The following is a 20,304-nucleotide window of genomic DNA, read 5'->3' on the forward strand; positions in this document are numbered from 1 at the left end:
CAATATACTGTAACAGTACTCATGGGAATCAACATGAATGTTGTACCGGGGCGGCACCGACTGCCAGAGACAAATTCCTTGTGTGTTGTCACATGCTTGGTCATTAAATCGGATTCTGATGTTCTTTATCATCCCCATAGAATGACAAATAATAATATACAACTACCAATGCAACTGATATGATGGAATTAATACAAATATTAATGTTGTAATTCTCAACTGAAACGATAAAACCGTCTGTCTGTTTTGTATTTAATCTGTCATCTGCGGAACCTCATGTGACCAAACCCGAAAAACAGGTTAGCATGCTTCCCGTGCATGTTGTGCTAACGAGCATGACAATGTGTCGATGACATGATGTTTTAAACGTGAACTCGCATTAATTTTTTTAAAAAAAAGAAAGAATAAATAAACTCAACAGAACTTAAATACATGTACAATGGACTGGGGCTGAGTGTAAATTGTGAAAGTATAATTATATGTTATAATAAAGAATATTTCAAGTTGGAAAAAAAAGTCAAAAAAATATGTAAATATTTGAATGAGTATATGGGGGTACACTGCAACCTGTGTGGCCGCTTCCCCGTTGACCCCAGCTAGGATGAAGTGCGTCGACCTGTTTTGCTGAAGTTGCCTTGTACAGGTTTATGTCCTTTGTAAATGACAATTTTTCTGGGGGAGCTGGAACGGATTGGAAGAATTTCCATTCATTTCTATCGAAAGTGCGGTTGCGGCTCCGGGGCGCACCAAGCCAAACCCTCCGCCGTCACCATGTTTTCATCCTGGCGGGGGGAGGGAGCGCTGTCTGCGGGCCAAAGTGTGGTGGTGCTGGGGTGGGGGGGGACGGCAGACAGACACTCGGGGCCTGGTCGCCTACATCGATTCATGCGTGGAAGGTGCGCCGCTAAACGTCAGTAAACCGCGTTTATTTGCGCCAAACTTTGCGACGTTTCGCTTTCCCGGGTGTGGGCAACGGTGACACTTTAGCTTTGACGTCAGCTTCTTTGGTGATACAAGTTAGCGCGGAGCTAACGGAGCTAGCATGGGCTAGCGCCTCGGTCGCTTTGCCAACTTTAAATAGTAAAAGGAATTTTTTTTCGGGGGATTATGACAATTTACATACGACCCCACACACGTTGTTTGTGTGTTTTGCCCACCGATAAAAGAAAAGGTTTGTCCTGGCGGGAGGTAAGACGTTCCCAATGCGAGCTAACGTTATGGCTAGGTGGACGCTAGCACCTAGCTAAACAGTAGAATTAAAAAAAAAAATAAAAAAATCATATGGCAGCCCAGACAAACTCTACAAATCTCTGCGAGTCGGTGAAATGTGTTTCATGCATAATTAATGTCGGTTTAGCATGTTTTGGTTTCCTACACAAGACCAGCCAGCTGGCATCTGCCGAACAGCTGTCTGCTTTCGAGTATTTTATTTATGGATAAGAAATGCAGCAAATACATACGCGCAATATTTCGCATTACACATAAACGCAGACTACACTCTCCCGTATGGAAGTCGCTCGTTGGTGTTTTACGTTCTTATTTTCGTCTACTTTAACTCCCCAATTAGCAGCTAATGAATCCTCCCTTTTGCGTGTGTTGGCATTTCAGAGCCGTTTTTGGTTCCCCCAAAGCAGCTCCGGCCCCGGCCGCAGTCCGCGGTCTCGAGTTTGACGGCGGGCTGTAGACGCGGAGGCTCGACGGCGTGCAGCGGCTAGCGAGTCCCGGGGACCAGCACCATGGGAGACAGTCGAGGTGAAGAACAAGTCATGGTCGACCCCGCACACCCATGTAGAATCACAAGAATATTTGTTTTGGATTGAACTGAGACCCTTTTTAACTGCCTTCTGAAAACAGTCCACTGAAGAAGAGAAACATTTTTCATGCACTATTGTCTTGTTTGACTAATCAAACACTGTTTTTATGTTCAACGGATGTCTTGTGAACACATTCATGTTGTCTAATATCTCACCATATCACAGAAATCAATCCAAACATCATACAAGTATCCTCCCTAGTGGTTGTGAACAGGGTGGATTATCAGATGCAAATATGAAAGCTCAGAGCCCAAACCCTCACTGTCAATTTCTGCGGGCTTCTTTTGCAGACTCATATGGCACTCAGCCATCGTAATCCTCCAGCGCTAACATTTCCTCTACTTTTTTAAGCCAAGCACAAGATGACAGATAAAAAAACATGGCAAATAATGATACAGTAATAAATAATATTAGTCATTTCTTGCAGAGGATAGTTCGCTGCACTGCCATGTTTGTGGCTGAGGTATTGTTGTGTGCTCTGGGCCGTATTGACTGTTTGAACAGAGAATCCTTGTTATTTCTTGATAGATAAAATATGGTTCGCATGATTGAAAAGTTACCGTAATTCCAGGCCTACAGAGCGTCAACTGGTTGTAAGCCTCACTCAGTACATTTGTAAATGAACTACCATTTGGTACATACATACGCTGCGTCTGTGTAAAAGCCACAAGTGCCCACATTGAAACACGAGATATTTACAAAGAAAGACTGTACACGGCCGTACCGGTAAAAGTCACTTCCTCGGCACATATATTCCACCGGTCTCACTCTGACCTTTTCCGCTCGAGCGCCCCCCTTGCGGCCATTAGAAAAAAAAAAAAGGACAAATTAGCCGGATCGGCGCATAAACCGCAGGGTTGAAAGCGTGTGGAAAAAAGTCGCGGCTTAGAGGCTGGAAATTACGGTAGTTGTTAGTGTTTAAAATTGTAAGGTGGTAGTACAGGCATCTACCGGTTAGTACATCTGGCTCACGGTTCTGAGGTTCGGGGTTTGAATCTGTATAGATAGATGAATAGTTGCATTTTTGGTAGTTTAAAAACAAAAATGTTTGCGGCGATAAAGTGAAATTGGACAATTTCCTGCGTCACGATCTCTTAGCGTGTAGTAAGGTACTTCCCGCAGTGGTTGGGAATCATGAATTTAAACGACTGCAACTCTTCTCACCAGATTCACGCAGTCCGGACAGTTCGTCGGTGTCCTCCCCGCCGTCAGGCCAGCGCTCACCACCTCTGGCGCCGTCAGCGGCAGCCTCCATGACCTCGCTGCCTCCCATCTCCAGCGCCGGGGTCAACAGCCCCATCAGTAGCATCGGTTCCCCTTTTTCCGTCATCAGCTCCTCGCTGGGCTCCCCCTGCCTGCCCGGCACGCCATCAGTCGGTTATGGTCCTATTAGCAGCCCGCAAGTAAGTGAGCCTACAAATACTTCTAGTGCCAGATAATATTTCTTAGAATGAGTAATAATTCCTCATTCCATTACTTTATCATCTTCTCCCACCTTTCTTTCAGATAAACTCCACAGTGTCCATGTCCGGACTTCACACCGTGAGTAGCTCAGACGACGTCAAACCTCCGATAGGCCTGAAGCTTTCGGGTCACAGCCCGGGCCCGATGCTCTCCCAGAAACGCCTTTGTTCAATTTGCGGCGACCGATCCTCCGGTGACTACTCTTCATCACTGCCCTACTTGCACCATGAAAACCACATCGCTCCAATACTTTTGAACACAATGTGACCTTCTGTCAACATCACAAAACTTAACAACCAACGTAAATGTGCTAAATCTGTGTAAAAAACAGTAGTTAATGATGTTTTTGTCAAATACCGTAATTCCCGGCCTACAGAGCGCACATGGTTACAAGCCTCACCGAGTACGTTTGGAAAGGAAATACCATTTGGTACATACGTATGCCGCAGCTTTGTAAAAGTGCCCACATTGAAACACGGGATATTTACAAAGACGGACGGTACACAGAAAGAGTTAAGCGCTAACGCTAGTGCTAGCGCGGTGCTAACGCTAGCGCTAACAGGGCCGGTTAAAATAAAACCAGTAAATATCACTCAGGCACGCCAGTAGCACAGCAGCAATATGCTAGCGCAGCGCTAACAGGGCCGGTAAAAGTAACTTCCTCGGCACATATATTCCACCGGTCTCACTCTTGCCTTTACCCGCTCGAGTGCCCCCTTGCGGCCGCTAGGAAAAAAAAAATGCACAAATTGGCCGCAGCGGCGCATAAACCGCAGGGTTGAAAGCGTGTGGAAAAAACTCAAGGCTTACAGGCCGGAAATTACGGTACCTCAGTGTGAATTATTTTATTTTTTTATACTGTACTATATACTTACTATACTTACAAGGTTGAAGAAGCCGGCAAAGCTTTTCTTTACGCGTTCTTTTGGGCTTCTCCCGCCAGGAAAGCACTACGGCGTGTACAGCTGCGAGGGCTGCAAAGGCTTCTTCAAGCGGACGGTGCGCAAAGACCTGACGTACACCTGTCGGGACAGCAAAGACTGCATGGTGGACAAGAGGCAGAGGAACCGCTGCCAATACTGCCGCTACCAGAAGTGCCTGGCCATGGGCATGAAGAGAGAAGGTACGGCAAAGTAAAAAGTCGCGGTGGAGGGGTAGTGGGGGGTGTGTGTGAATAAAGTCTCTTTTGCTGCCATAACGCTTACAACACTAAACAGGCAGAAGTTCGGCTGTTTTACAATACTTTGTCATTCACTGTTTTTTTTTAACTGTACGAGACTTATTTTATACTTATTTTGCAGTTTAAATGTCATGTTTTAATTTATCGATTTTGAAAAGGACTAGTATTTCACCTGTTGGCCCCCTAGTTGTAATGGATTAAGCCACGTGCGTTCATTTCAGTTCGGGGGGGGGGGGTGATTTTAGATATGAGTGATTGGTGTTACAAGCGTGGCGTTTTCTCAGTATCCACGGAGACGCTTCACGGATTCTCCCATTCGAGCCGAGGGGGGGGGGGGGGGGGTGGGGTGGACTAAAGTGCCCCGCGTCCACTTTTAATTCTCAAACTCGATCCAAGCAGAGCGTGTGCTGTAAAAGATTTGAGTCCGAGATGCCGGGAGATAAAAGAATGGCGGTAGAGGAGGAGATGGGGGTGGCTAAGCTTTGCAAACACTAACCCCCTTTCCCCCTCTCCTCCTCTTTTTGTTTCCTCTCGTCCTCCCCTCTCCCTCCCCCCCTCTGCAGTGGCTAAGATGAACGACAGATGTAAGGACAAGAGGGGGGGACGGGCGCGTGCTTGCGTGGGTGCAATTGAGCGAGCGACGGGGCAGCAATATGTATTCATGCCTGGACTGCAGGGATGGTTTCATATCCTAAAATCGCTGAAATTGCCAAAGATTCTTCGAGATGGGACTCGGGCCGAGCTGATAGGAAAGTTGTAGTTGGTGTCAAGGAAGTGCAGTAGTACCTTGACTAGCAAATGACCCCACGTAGAGTACGAGTTTTTATAGCTGCTGCTAGGCCGTTTTTAACGTGAGCACTAGATAGTGGCAGTGAATTCAACTTGACAAGCAACAGTTTGGCATAAATAGTCTTCAGAAAAGAGGTCAAAAGCTGTGTGGCCGCCCCTCATTAAAGTTTTCTTTCAAACCAAACAACTCAAAGACAATTACGTGTATATTTAAAACAACCGCATTGTTTTGATGCTAACGCACAATGCAAAATCCCTTAGAGAGGCTAATGGGTGGCATCTGTGTAATGGTGTCATTGCACAATAAGCAATGGATATTCGAACACAAAGGGTGAAAGGGTACAGCAACACATGTTGACAGAATATCATGATACTCAGAAGTGTGTATTCTTTATCCTTCGCGATGAACGACGAACGCTCCATTTCACCGGGTCAGTAGCAAAGGTCGTCTGTATGACTAAAAACGCTTGTAAGAGACGTTTTATGGAAGTAAATAAGCGCCACCAGGATTTGAATTAGAAATGTAAAGTGATCACATTTTCAATACAGCACAGCGTCGCTTCTCGAACGTCCCCGTCCTCGAACAAATCGGTTTTCCAACGAAAATTTCGGGAATTTTTTGCTTCTGTTTACGAATGAAAATCGGTACTCGAACGCCCCCAACAAAACCCGGAAATAACAGAACGCGCGCGGCCAGACCAGTTGACCCACCCACGACGCGCTTTGTTATTGTCAATTCGAACGAACCCCCGAAAAAAACCCGGAAATAACATAACGCGTGCGGTGGTTGATTCGGATAATAAGATAATAGATGGATGGATGGAAGATAAATTGTTTTGGGTCACGGAACAAATTAAACCCGAAAGTCACGGCAAGACTGTATGTCATGGTGGCACATTTCGATGACCCTGTCAGGCATTTATATTAATGGATAACGTAAGATGATCTTGGAACACTGATTTATTACGGTTCAAACTATTATAGACAATTCTAAAACATGGGGGGGGGTTGTCAGTTACTCATAGTGCGGGTTTACTGTCGTCTCTGTTTTCTGTTATTTCCGTGCTTCCTCCCCTGAATCATGATCATGATTCATTCTTTCTCACACCTCTCCTGCATCTCTTTTTTTTTTTTTTTTTAATTTGTTCCCTGACACTCGTTCTCTTATTTGTTCACCCCCCGTTCTCCCATTCCGCAGCGGTTCAAGAGGAGCGTCAGAGGAACAAAGAGCGCGAGGGCGAGGTGGAGTCCACCAGCATGGTCAACGAGGAGATGCCTGTGGAGAAGATCTTGGAAGCGGAGATGGCCGTCGAGCAGAAGACGGAGCTGCACGCCGACGGAAGCTCTGGAGGAAGCTCTGTAAGTAGGCGAAGCAAAAAAAAAAAAAAAAAAAAAAAAAAAGGCATTTCTGCTCAGACGTGATATCGTTAGACGCTGTTTACCGTTTACTCATCAGCCCAACGACCCCGTCACGAACATCTGCCAAGCTGCAGACAAGCAGCTCTTCACCCTGGTGGAATGGGCCAAGAGGATCCCCCACTTTTCGGAACTGCCCCTCGACGACCAGGTTATCTTGCTCCGCGCAGGTGGGTTTCATCACCAAGCTCTCCAGCGGAGTTTGGGTTAGAGACTGTGATCGATAAAAGAATTAAAATTGACAGTAAATGAATTGTTCAGGGCCATCTCCTAGATGAAGTACAGTGGTGCCTCGGTTCTCGAACACAATCCGTTGCAGAAGGCCGGTTGAAAAACGAAATGTTCGAAAACTGAAGCGCCTTTTCCCATTACAATGAATGAAAAATGAAATAATGCGTTCCAAGCCTAAAAAATAGTTTTTGTCAAAGTGTTTTTATTTTTTTATTTTTTAGCTTTTCCTGATAATAAACTGCAAAGTAGAAATACATGTATAGTTTATTTTATATAATTAAATCATTTGAGAAATATAAGCCTTGTAAACCTTTTTTTATTAACAAAAGTGCAGAATAACTTTAAACAAGCAATAATGAGGGGGAAAAAACGTCACTTGCTTTGAGGGCATCCTTGTATTTCAGGATGGTGCTGACCGTCGATTACGCCACGCCATACTTCATCGATAGCTCAGAAACGCGCACACCAGATTCGTGCTCGGCTATCAAATCCTTCTTGAAGTCGACAGTTTTACACAAAGCTTTCCTTTTTTCAGCACCAGCAGTTCCACTTGCCATCTTGGGAGCCATGATCGGGGGTTAATGTTGCTCAATTGGAAGAAAAAAGTCACTACCGGCACAATGACAAATCGTCGTGGGTCAGCTGGTCGGGGCGTTCTAATACCGAGCAAAAAAAAATCTCGAAATTTTCATTCGAAAACCGATTTGTACGAAAGCAGAGACATCCAAAAACCGAGGTACCGCTGTATGTATGAAGTATGTAAACAAAAGAAAAGGCGCAGATGATTCCCGACCCGTAAAGAATGACGTTAACGTCCCGTCGACAGGCTGGAACGAGCTGCTGATCGCCTCCTTCTCGCACCGCTCCATCTCGGTCAAGGACGGGATCTTACTGGCCACCGGCCTCCACGTGCACAGGAGCAGCGCTCACAGCGCCGGCGTCGGAGCCATCTTCGACAGGTAGCCGTCGCGTTTGACACGCACAGAACCGCTCACACACACCGGTCAGGTGACAGAACTTTAGATGGATGATCTTCGCCTTCGCCGTAGTTTTTTTCCCCAAGACTCAATTTGAACCGGTGCTAGTGCACGGAGAGTCTTGCAGGTAGATCCAATCATGGAGATTCACGCCCGTCTCGGAAGTCCAACCCGCGCATCAGTTTCTGTCGGCTTCACGCTGGATATCTCGCACCGCTGTCACGCATCTAGATCACGTGACCGGCGACCTCACGCGACTAGTCGGGCGGGGAGCGCGACTGGCTGCACTTGCTGTGTTCTTTTGGCTGCTGCTGCTTCCTCCCGTTTTGCCTCTGCTGGTGCGGCCATACGGGGAGCCTGGTTGACTAATAAATATTCTGCGCACGATAATCATAATTGGAATAATACGGGAATGGCTGCCTGATGGTGACTAACTTAATGGATGACTTCTATGTGCATATAAAAAAAGCTGTCTGGTCTGATGTTTCCCTTTTTAAATAATAAGTTGATTGAAAATCGGCTATGCAGATAATATCGCCCATCCAATCACAATGTGTCAGTTCTCTGTTAATTACACAGTCCGGGCTTTCGGGAGAGTCACAGTGTGTACCGAAAGAATTAAACGCACACAATCAAAAATGGACAAATGTCTGCCATTGTTCACCTTAACATTTATGTAAAGTGCAAATGTTTTCATTGGATGTAAGTCGTTATTATTATTTTTTTTTACTCCCATGTGGTAGCCAAGCTTATTAGTTTGTGTATTTTTTTTTCTCAAACCAGAGACCACTAGAAAGTTATTTATTTATTTTTTTTTAAACGACCTCCATTTAACGTAACTTTGAGTAAACTATTAAAAAGTTGCCTATTATTTTTTGTTAAGAAGTCATAATGTTCGTATACAGTAGTGTTGGAAATTGATTTTCACATTCTCGAAAGCATGTCAAGAGATCCTCAAGCTTGATGCAGTTTTTGCATTCCGTAAGAGATATGAAATTGCCGCAGGAAATTGTCCAGTTCCACTCTTATTGCTTAAGAAAAAAATGACAGTTTTTGCATCCAATGGATAAAACAATTTTAACCATCCAGACTGAGAACAATCTAAAATAGAGCTTCTAACTTGCATCAGCTCTGCAAGGGCTTGTCTTCTAATCCACAAAGTATAGCTAGCTACTGACCCCCATTCACAGCACTGGTTCTCTCCCTTTTTTAAAATTTTACAAAATAATATGTACATATATTTTGCTATTTCCCAATCTACGGGCCACAGACGCTCAGGGGTCCAAGAACCCCATTTTGAGAACCACTGGTCTAGCGTAAAAAACACAAAATCTAGTTGTGCATGTTCATACACAAAACTTTTCAACGTTTACACCAAATAAGAGCATCTGTCGAGGGCCCGAACACAGACAAGTGTTACTAGCAATGTCACTGTGTAATAACATTGTAATAACACATTGTGATTGCATACACAGGGCGCACAATGCTGAGGTTGGGGCCATATTCGACAGGTAATTACCCCACGACACAAACACTTTTTTCCTTGAACCCCTCCTCTACAGACCCCATTGAGACGAACAAAAGCCATCAGCGAGATGGCAAACATAAATATGTGTGCAGTGGCTTGTTTTTTGTGTGCTGAAAGCCGCTATTACTGCCTTCAGGTCTACTTAATTTACCACGTGCCACTCATCCACAACATTGCCGGCTTAACCACTTCCGGTGTCTTCCCGCTCACTGGTGTGCACATCACAAGCGTAAAAGGTCACACACTTATCCCAAATTGCTGTTCCAGTTCCAACAGACTCGTGCTGTACGCATGTGAGCACCACAAATGAGTGCCATGAAGGTTTATCGGGTGTTTTGCATAACGGGTCGTAACAATTTAATACTCTACCATTACATCAAGGAAATACTCTAAAACAGTGTATATCGAGATTAACAGGAATTTTAAAACCATGTAGGATCTCGGTCATGTATTCGAGCAGCCCTAGTTGGATGTTTGCATTGAAGGGGTGTGACCTTGTGACATGGAAGCTGGAGTCTGGTTGGCTGGTTAGTCTTTACGGGAGGGTCCGTGCGTGAGTTGTGGCTGACAGCAGCTCCCTGCAAATGTTTCATTTGTTTTACTGTGTCGTTCAATAAATGGCTCAAAGTGCGTCAGAGACTGTGATTCTCCTTGCCTACATGTGCGGTCCTACAGAATATCACGATTGCTTCATTTATTCTATTCCTTACCTAACAAAAGTTATGGCTTGGTGATTTTCTTTTTTTTAACAACTGAGAAATGGATCAAGATAACAATGCAAAGGAATGTGTTAAATGCAATGGAGGAAAACAATCCTCGCCTCTGTGCTCTTGTGCATGCCCGATTTTGTTTATTAACCAATCCAATCTAAATTCAGTGCTAATATAAATATACAATATGCAGTTGTCATTACCCATAAAGTGATGTTTTTACAGATGCGCCCTGTCTTCTGCGCGGCACCAATGCTTGAACCGCCGGCGCTTTTGATGGACACCGATTAGGAAGTCTGCCCTTCTTACCGTCTTCCTCATCCCCCTTCATCTTCCTCTGCAGGGTTCTGACCGAGCTGGTGAGCAAGATGAGAGACATGCAGATGGACAAGACTGAGCTGGGCTGCCTACGGGCCATCATCCTCTTCAATCCAGGTACGCAGAAGCAAACGCGACGACCTCACGTCCGCGCCGCCGCGCGTTTCTCAACGTCTCTCTCGTCCGAAGATGCCAAGGGTTTGTCCAACCCCAGCGAGGTGGAGCTGCTGAGAGAAAGGGTGTACGCGTCTCTGGAAACGTACTGTAAGCAGAAGTACCCGGACCAGCAGGGCAGGTACGCACCACGCCGACACACGGGTGAAGATGGTGGTGTGTGATTGGTCAGAAGTGGTCCGACTCCATTTCGACGCACAGCTTGTCTTTCGTCAGGGTTCAGTCACCAATTCAAGGCTAAAATCTCAGGAAAGTCTTGCGTCGGCTTTGATTCACCGTTCATGAAATTCGTGTACACACGGACTGATAAGTCTTCGGCCTGCTCCGCACCGAGGGACACGACTGAACGCTACCGAACTGTCGCGCAATGCACCGGATTCTATTTACGATGCGAATCAACCCCACAGTAAAGTAGGTTTCTTTCGGCTTGTCCCGTTAGGGGTCGCCACGGCGTGACATCTCAGATGAACCCTCATATTTGTCTGGCACAGTTTTCCACGCCGGTTGCCCTTTGTGACGCAACCCCTCTCGGGCAGTAGAGATACGAACTCACGACCCCTGGTTTACAAAACCGATGCTCTAACCACTGAGCTTTGGGGCCTTTCGAATCAATCCCAGAGTAAAAACTAAAAACCATGTGAAGATGCTGGTTGAACCTGGTAAGGAACTGTCATTACCCGTTGAAACGAGTCCTGCGCCGGCATTGGCTGCAAGGCAACTCACGTAGAATGAAGCCATTGCCCTTAATGAAACAAAATAGATAGATTACAGTTTCCAAAAAGACACCAAGACAAAGATCTTAACATCTAGAGGCATGTCATGTGGTTTGATGAAACTAAAGTCGAGTTGTTTGGCCGTAATGGAAGACAATGGGGGGAAGCTTCTAGACCTGAGAACACCATCCCAACTGCGAAGCATACTGTAGAGGTGGCAGCATTGTGTGGGGCTGTTTTGCTGCAGCAGGAACTGGAGTTCTTCATAAAATGGAAGGAAGAAAGAACATTACACAGAGATATTAAGGCACCGTCTCAAGACATCAGACAGGAAGCTAAAATTTGGGCGCAAATGGGTCTTCCAAATGGACAATGACCCCAATCATACTGCCAAAATCGTTGGAAAGTGGCTTGAGGATAAAGTCAATTTCTTGGGAGTGGCCACCACAAGGCCCTGATCTAAATCCCATTGAAAATTTGTGGGCAGAACTGAAAAGGCGACTTTAGAGCCAAGTCACGGACTTCAAAGGAAATGCTACTCGATACAACGGAAATGTATGTAAACTTTTGACCTCGAAGAAAATATAAAATTCTCTCAGTCATTATTGTTCCATTTATCAAAATTAAGTAATTTTGGTAATCCTGGCTGACCTGAAACAGGAGTGCTTTACTCAGGTTTGACTTCAGACGGTGAGCCAAAAAACTAAATAAAACGTCAGTTTTACTTCTGTCTTCGACCACATTGATCTGGTGCGCTTCCTTCCGGCTTCAGGTTCGCCAAGCTCCTCCTGCGGCTGCCGGCGCTGCGCTCCATCGGCCTGAAGTGCCTGGAGCACCTGTTCTTCTTCAAGCTGATCGGCGACACCCCCATCGACACCTTCCTCATGGAGATGCTGGAGGCCCCTCACCAGCTCACCTAGGCGAAGACGGTCAGGAGGGGGCCACATTGCACACCGGGATTAGCCGCACGCCGCCCGCCGCCGGGCCCGTCGAGCGTCACTTAATTAAGCTGCAGCACCTGTCGGGCTTCGAGTAGCGCCCCCCCCCCCCCCCCCACACTTATACACACACAAACACACACTTCAGCCGCCGCGTTACACACATCTAACTTGCAGAGGCGACGCCATTTTAACAGTACGCTCGTTTCACCGTCTTTCTCGTGCCCAACCGTCTCACCTCTTCTCATCCGTATAAATGGTTCGACTATGCACATACATATGCATATATAAATATATCTAATTATGAGTGTGTGTATATGCACATGTATGCGTGGCAAGCATCTTAAACACGCGTTAGCCTTCATCTCAGAGCGCCTCTGTATTTTAGATCCGCCGGGCTCCTTGACGGACTTTAGCTTCCAATCAGGTGCGTAGCATTTCAATCAAGTCTCCGCCATCACACCAGCGCGTCTCCTTCTCGACTTAATCTTAAAAATGTATTATATATATATGCTTTGTATTTCCATTATCATGCTGAAACTTTTTTTTTTTTTTTGTTATTTTTTGGTTTCTATCTTGAAGTACTGTACTCATGAAATGAGAGCTTTTTTTTTTTTTTTTTTCCAAGGCATTGAAATCCAGGAGGGTCTGGGAGCACTTTTTGAATGACTAACGTTGTCCTTCCATCCCCGACGTGAGCACAGTGGGCTTTGTAAGACAAAAACGAATAACTTGAATTTATATACGTTTGTTTTTTTTTTTAATTTGATCCTTTTGTTTCTTCTCCACCCCGGCAGTCGGTTGGCTGTTTGACGAGCTCGAGGGAGTCAAACGGGTCGGTTTCTCTCTTCTTTTTTTTTTTTTTTTTTTTTAATAGCCCGGACGTCGTCCTTCGCCGGTGGTCATTTTTTGCACTTTTGTGAGTTGTACCTGCGTGAACGTTTTCCCCCGAATGGCCGCCGTCTCCGAGGCAAGGTACTGCCGTGTTGGCTTTCGCGCTCATCCTTGCTGTCAGATAGGTCGCGCAGCGAAGAGGTCGCCGGAATCCGATTCCTGTTTATTGGGCGCGCCGAGCTCAATGTGATGCCGAGCGATGACAATTTCGGTTTGGGTTGCGGTGAAATGAGCTCGGTACGCCTAATTGTGACCATGGCGCGAAAGGAAAGATGATTGGACATTTTAATATTGCAGTATTATATGCCCCCTCTCTCTCCTCCAATGGACCTTTCCGACTGGCGATCTTAAGCTCCGCCCCCTTAGCTACAGATGTCCCACAAGCTTCCAAATTGGCGACTGAACATAACAGGTTTGAAGTCGATTCTCCATTGCGTATTCCAATCAAATATCGCGGTATGTTGTACGCCAAATGCGTCAAGACTTGTCAAGACGAGTTCTCAGCTATTTCACGCAGGGATATGTACATGGAATTAAGATTTTGGACAGAGCAGGACGCAATGTCAGAGTTGCGGCGAAACGTCGGCGATCGATGCCAAAAAAAGTTTGACGCCTCACAAACGTCATATTGAAATCCAACGGGATAAAACTGGAATCGTACCGCGCACGTAAAGCAGGGTGAGTACTTTTTACTCGGAAAGATCACGAGTAATATCGTTGTAGTCGTTATAAGTGAGTGGGTGTATTCACTTGCCTTGGCTCGTAATCGAACCCAGTGCTTTGTCTTAAAAGTCCGATTTGACGCAAATGGGCAAATATACATTTTTCTTGCGTGACATGGCGCATGTGTTTGTTGACATTGTTCACATTTAGTTGTACGTGCGCTCTTCCGCGAGCCTTAATCCACCGTAGACACTTCGTCAACGGTGTTTTACGCTTTGGAAAATGAATCAAGCGGGCCCCTTGTAACCAAGCATCGGAATTGCACGTTCCCCAAGCGCATCTGAGGACCATTTCCTTCGTAACGTTAACTTTTCCAAGCGCACGCTACTGACAACCAGCACTGCTTGTAGGGCGACATGGCTGCAGGGGCAAGACAACGCGGCTGTCTGATTGGCTATTGTTGGACGAGCGATTGACAGGTCGGAACGGTCCATTGATGACGTTACTAGTTGTGCATTAGACGTACGCAGGAAAGGACCACATCAGAATTTAGGATGCGAATGAGTTCTGTGCGACTGACTCCCTCTGCACTTGGACATATATATATATATTTTTTTTTTTTACATTAGATGTGTAAATAATAGGACTTGAAAATCACAAACATCCTCCTTGCTCCAACAAAGATTATATAAAAAAAAAAAAAAAAACACAAATCCCTTCCCTCACGTTCTTGATTGGCACTTGACTTTTACTGTGATTTTTACATTTTTTTTTTTTTTTTTTTAACCATGCGCAGCTCCAAATGTGATTAGCAGTGTTTAGCAATACTGCTATGGAAGTAAATATGCGCCACCAGGATTTGAATTTGAAATGTAAAGTGATCGCATTTTCAATAGTTGTATTTCAGTGTAACTTTTCGACGTTAGCGATTCAACTGGTTACAATTCGCTTTGTAAAATTCACCGCCTGGTGCCACAGACGGTGAATTTCAGACAGCGAATTGTAACAACTATTGAAAATGACTTTACATTTCAAATTCAAATCCTGGTGACACATATTTACTTCCATACACTGCTCTGGATTTTTACGATTATCACGGCGAGCTTTTATTCCAGTCCAGACGTTTGTGGGTTTACGTCACGGGCAGCGCTGAGGCTCATTGGACAAGGGAATAGGTGCTAAATATCGAACACAGTCTTGCCATTCCCAGCAACGCAATCAATGCACGGTATGCAAGTAGGCGGGCGGAACAGACGGCGGCGAAACAGGCGGCGGATGTTCGAGAGTCCAAATGGATCCTCTCAAAGAGGACTTTTGCGTTCGTGTGACTCGCTGGCCCGCCGTCAGACGACCTGTGAGACAGGTGCTTCTTTTTCAGTGTTTGGCTTTTTCTTCTGTGGCGTGCGAGGCGATCAGTGCAAGGGGTGGGCAAACTACGACAGCTCCCGTTTTTTTTTTTTTTTTTTTAAGCTAATTTGGTCTTTTTAATTTTTCCCTGAAATTGATGAATCAAAGTAATTATTAATTCAGGTGATTTTGAACAATTTCCCAATCGATTTCATAATTTGCTAAATTTGTTCATAAATGATGCATTCATTCTAAATACAATTAAATGAACATTATTTTATTACTTGCATGAATTGAGCTGCCCTTTTCCGTAAAATTGATTGGAAAAATAGTTTTAAAATGTTATTTAAAATAATTGCTTGTTTTTAATGAAATGAGTATTTTAAATTTTATTCTTAAGAGTGCATTTTTTTTAACCAACTGTCTAATTTACCTGAGCACAAAAGATTGCCCACCCCTGGTTTCAAGGAATTGTCATTATTATTTTTTTAAATTTACATGCTCTTTTTAGAAGCGAACCCCAAATTTTTTTAGCATTTTTAGGACGGCAAGACTGATGCGAGCTCTCATTTTTTGGATAATTGACAGCTCACTGTGTTTGCCACCCGCCCACCCCCCCCAAGAATCTTCCTGGGCGGAATGTTGAAGGCCACTGCGGTCGGCCACGTTGGTTCTGATCGGGCCGTAAGGACCTTAAATGCCAATGTTTCACTTTGATAGTTACGACTGGACAAAAGTATGCTATGTGAACGGTGCGGAAAATACGAATTGAGCCTCTGGGAACGATCGTGGGCCCACTGCATTTTCCCTCATTTTGCATGAGAGTGAGTTCACTGTAGTTCTCGGGGGGGCTCAATTGTGGTAACGGAGCGGGGTCTGTGAGATAAACGCGTCCCCTCCCCAACCCCCCAAAGGATCGACTGTGCGCACCGGAGCTTTCACCTGCTGCGTTGAGGTGTTTCCGTTCTTTCAGACGGCGCCGAATTTTTAACACGCGACACCGAAATTTGAGGCGGGACGGAGGCGAGACAGACTGTTTTATTCCTGCAACCCGGCCCTCCACCCTTCATCTTTTTTTGGCCTTAGATGCTTTCACGATGAATGAACCAACGAACCTTCCAATTAAGTGTGAGCGGATTAAGCCGCCCCTCTTCGGAGTCGTGTGACATTATTGCCGTAAAACAATGTGAAGCTTTCCGGGGCTCAGCGGACATAAGTGCCCCCCACTCTTCCCTTCCCCAACGCTTTTACTGTACTTGACCACAAATGCACGGGTTCTCAAACCTTTTGGGTCCAGGGGGAATTTTTTTTTTTTTTTTTCCAAAGGACCTGATGACCCCCCCCCGCTCAAGAAGTGCAAACTTCTTTTTCTCTTGGAGGAATTATAATATGTACACTTGCTGTTTTTGTGTTCTATTGTCTTGTTTGGTGCTGTGGTGACATCTTGTGTTTAAAAAAAAAAAAAAAAAGAAAGAAAGATATTGTTCACTTTTAAACTCCCGGCAGTTGCTTTGTGTCTCGATCCGCTTGGCTTGAACCGGGGCAAAGTGTTTTGACCCGTTTGATCACATCCGTGGCGCGTACACCGGGTGACCCCTAAATGCCGTAAGAATGAATTAGTTTCAGTTTTTGAGGGGAAAAAGAAGTTGTTACAAAAGCGACTTCATATTTTTTAAGAGGTTAAAAAATATGGGTGTAATATGTATGGGAATAGTGTTACTTTCACCTTTTGGTTTAAAATAACTATGCAGCGATGTCAAATTTATGGATGTATGCACTTTGATATGACGTAACGGAATTATTGTTTTGTTTTTCATTTTCTTCCAAACCGCTAGCGCAGCGGTGTCAAACTCATTTTTATCACGGGGCCACATTGTAGTTAGGGTTTCCGTCAGTGGGCTCTTATGACTGAAACCATGAAAATCTTTATTTGACCATTAATATTCACACATTGAATTTATTAACTCGTTTTGGAATCAGAAATCAAGAGTAATGTTTTTTTCCAACTATTGTTGATGTTTGGCAACACAAAAATCCTTGCAATATATGAACGTCGTCATTTATGTTGTGACGGTTTGAAATTTTGGTTCAAATTTCAATGAAAATCGTGGAAGTTGATAACACGTGATTTGCCTTCCCGGGCCACGTCAAATCATGTGGCGGGCCAGATCTGGCCCCCGGGCCTGGAGTTTGACACCTGCGCTCTAGCCTAAGGTTTACGGACCTCCAGTTTGAGAACCCCTGCATAACTGCTCGTCATGGGTGACCGTGTATTTCGTTACTTTTGAGAGCAAGTGTTTTTTTTTTCCCATTTTATTTTGTATGATTGAAGATAAATGATGTGCACATTAGTAGATAACGTAGCCCCAGCCCAAGTGAAGAGCGGTTATTTTTATTTTTTTTTTTTTCTGACCTGATGAAGGGTTTCTCGTAGGAATGGACCGGCAGCTGTGGTGCGAGGGTCCGGTCCCAAAAAAAAAAAAGTATAGCGGGTGTAAGGATAGAAAAAGTCAACACACCCCTGTTTGAAATGAATTATCCATCATTGCAGCAAAGTAAAATTTTCCAGCATGGATGTGTTGACTTTTCATATCCACCGTACGGCCATGGTTAGAGGCCCATCTCGGTGCACCCCCCTCCCTCCCCTTTAACCCCTCGCACTGCACCTTTTTGCGCACTGGGCTGGCGTCACGCAGATGCACTTTTTGGTTTTGTTTTTTTTCCCTTGAGGGTGAGCGTGCGCCAGGGGGCGCGCTCTGTTTTATGTGGTCAAAGTTACTTCGGAAGGCGTTTTGAAGGTCAACTTGAGGAGGAAAAAAAAAAAAAAATCCAATTTCCACCGACGGAGCTCGAATCTTCCTAAATTGTTTACTCTTCGCTCAAATGAAATTGTCTCCCCTTCCTTTGCCGGTGCTTCCAGTCTTTTGTTTATTACCAAGTATTAAACAAATGCATCCTCTGTCCAATCCAAATGAAACATGTCCCTCTTTTCTTTTTTTTTTTGTTGTCCCGTTTGAATCTCGCGCCATCGTAAACGTGGAGCCCCCCCCCCCCCGTGACTATTGTGTGCTTTGAAGATTTGAAAGAAGAAAAGTATGAAACGCCGTCCCCCCACCCCCTCGGTCATTAATTCTGACTCTTGTTTCTGTTTGTTGTATTATGTCCGAGTAAAGCTTTTAATACTGTACACAAACCGTTTTTTCATTTCATTATTTCTCTCCGGTCCACGCCTCGGTCAGTCCCAGCAGGACCCCCAGGGCCCCCGGCTGACCACTGAGGGGCCGCACTGCTGTCATTCGGCCACCAGAGGGAGCACGGTACCTTTTTTTTGGGGGGGGGGGGTGATTTTGGAGGCCCGGTTTCTCCTTTTGACTCCTCCTCCCAGCCAATGAGGAGGCGGAATACCTGCGACCATGCTCATCCTTCTCTGCCACACTTTCCCGGAATGTGAGGTCGCCTCTCCTTCCTCATCCCGGCTGAAGGAGCTCCTCTTAATCCCTTGCGATTTATTTATTTGGCCCGCAACGTGCGAACTCCTCGTCTGAAAACATGAAATTGTTTTCATTTTTCCCTGATAATCAATTTTCCGCATTTGCTGGGACTTGTCTCTGCTGTGTTACTTCCAGTTTACGGTTGTGGACGGGAGGGGGTTTTATTCTTCTTTCTTTTTGGTCCAATCAGACTTCAGCCCTTTTGTGTTGCCGTGTCAATCGATTCTGGCCTGGGCCTTCAGCTCAGCGAGCACTGAGCCCGTTTGTAGTCCTCTCCTTTCCAACCACGTCCTTCCGCTTGCGACAGTCTTCATCCCGTCCCCCATCTTTCGGCCCCCGTGCTCCTCTTCTTCCACTTCCCACCTTGGTTTTCTCCCATTTCGGCCCCCCCCCACACACACACATCCCGAAAAACATACAAAATTAATTGGACACTCTAAATTGCCCATAGGTGAAATTGAGAGTGCGGCTGTTTGTCTCGATGTGCCCTGCGGCCGGCCGGCAAGCAGTTCAGGGTGTACCCAGCCCGCCTCCTGCTCGTTGACAGCCGGGATAGGCTCCGGCACTTCCCGCGGCCCTCGTGAGGATAAGCGGCAAAGAAAACGGATAGATGGCTGTTCCTAAAATGAAGAACTAAACCCGCAGAATTGTTGATTTCCAGCCACTGTTGTCGACATTTTGGCGCTTGTTGTGTCTGTGATGGGAAAAGAAATTCCCCACTGTCAGTGGCTGGTCAGCTTCTGTCCCTTGAGTTGTTTCAGCTGTAATGATACGCCGCAGTCTCCGCTCGGCTGCGCACGGAGCTAAACTGGGATGAGGCGGACTTGAAAGGGCGTAATTGCACATCGGTCGGCGGCTGGTTTTTCTGCCGCTTTCTAATCGAGAGGAGAACGCGAGGGGCGACGGCGAGTGCGAGTCTGACGTCAGGCCCCGGTGTCCAGAATTTCACGTGAGGCGCGGTCGGATAAGCCGATTACAGGGGTGCAACTCAAGCACGACAGCGCGTGGACTGTGGGCAGAAATAATCAGTAAATTTAATTCATCGAGAAATTTTAGATTAAGTGGCGGCACGGTTCTGAGGTCCCGGCCCCCCACTCCGGTTTCCTCCCACATCCCAAAAACCTGCGACATTGATTGGACGCTCTAAATTGCCCGTAGGTGTCATTGTGGCTCTTTGTCTCGATGTGCCCTGCAATTGACTGGCAACCAGTTCAGGGTGTACCCCACCCGCCTCGTGCCCGTTGACACCTGGGATAGGCTCCAGCGCTCCCTGCTACTCTTGTGAGGATAAGCGGCAAAGAAAATAGATGGATGGATGGAATTTTAGATTGTTTCAGTGGATAGATAATGGATGAAGCGGATTGGATGGATCATCTCAAAACAGATATTTTGCGGCAATTTGGAGATTCAATTCTAAAAATAAAAAAATATCCACATCATATGTAAAAATGCAAATGTGTCCAATATTTTTTTCCATTTTTTGATAATAATTGATGGAATTTTTTGCTATCTATATGTGATTTACAGATTCTAGTATGTCTCAGTCTGCAATTTATATTTAATACAGAGCGTTGATTCGTTACAGCAGTCGTGCACGCTTGCCATTCATGAAATTTCTCGCCCCCCCCCCCCCCCCCCCCCCATAGCCTCTTATCGT

General features: G+C 45.5%; 1 protein-coding gene across 8 annotated transcripts; it reads left to right on the forward strand.

Annotated features, from left to right (window-relative positions):
* The first annotated feature begins 774 nt into the window (after positions 1-774).
* LOC133500149 (retinoic acid receptor RXR-beta-A) lies at positions 775-20,260 on the forward strand. 8 transcript variants are annotated; one of them, XM_061818661.1, is made up of 14 exons: positions 919-1,171; positions 1,609-1,752; positions 2,982-3,217; positions 3,321-3,471; positions 4,222-4,401; positions 5,022-5,042; positions 6,446-6,606; positions 6,704-6,833; positions 7,721-7,853; positions 9,347-9,382; positions 10,453-10,544; positions 10,617-10,722; positions 12,087-12,243; positions 12,881-20,260. In XM_061818661.1, the coding sequence occupies exons 2-13, from the start codon at positions 1,737-1,739 to the stop codon at positions 12,232-12,234; spliced, it is 1,410 nt and encodes a 469-aa protein (XP_061674645.1). In that variant the 5' UTR covers positions 919-1,171; positions 1,609-1,736; the 3' UTR covers positions 12,235-12,243; positions 12,881-20,260. The 8 variants fall into 8 exon arrangements, with proteins under 8 accessions (XP_061674643.1, XP_061674642.1, XP_061674645.1 ...); XM_061818659.1 differs by lacking the exons at positions 919-1,171; positions 12,881-20,260 and adding an exon at positions 775-896 and having other exon boundaries at positions 12,087-12,869; XM_061818658.1 differs by lacking the exons at positions 919-1,171; positions 12,881-20,260 and adding an exon at positions 797-910 and having other exon boundaries at positions 12,087-12,869.
* Positions 20,261-20,304: the final 44 nt, after the last annotated feature.

The sequence above is a fragment of the Syngnathoides biaculeatus genome, chromosome 1, assembly GCF_019802595.1.
Source record: "Syngnathoides biaculeatus isolate LvHL_M chromosome 1, ASM1980259v1, whole genome shotgun sequence".
In the NCBI taxonomy this organism is placed as follows: Eukaryota; Metazoa; Chordata; class Actinopteri; order Syngnathiformes; family Syngnathidae; genus Syngnathoides; species Syngnathoides biaculeatus.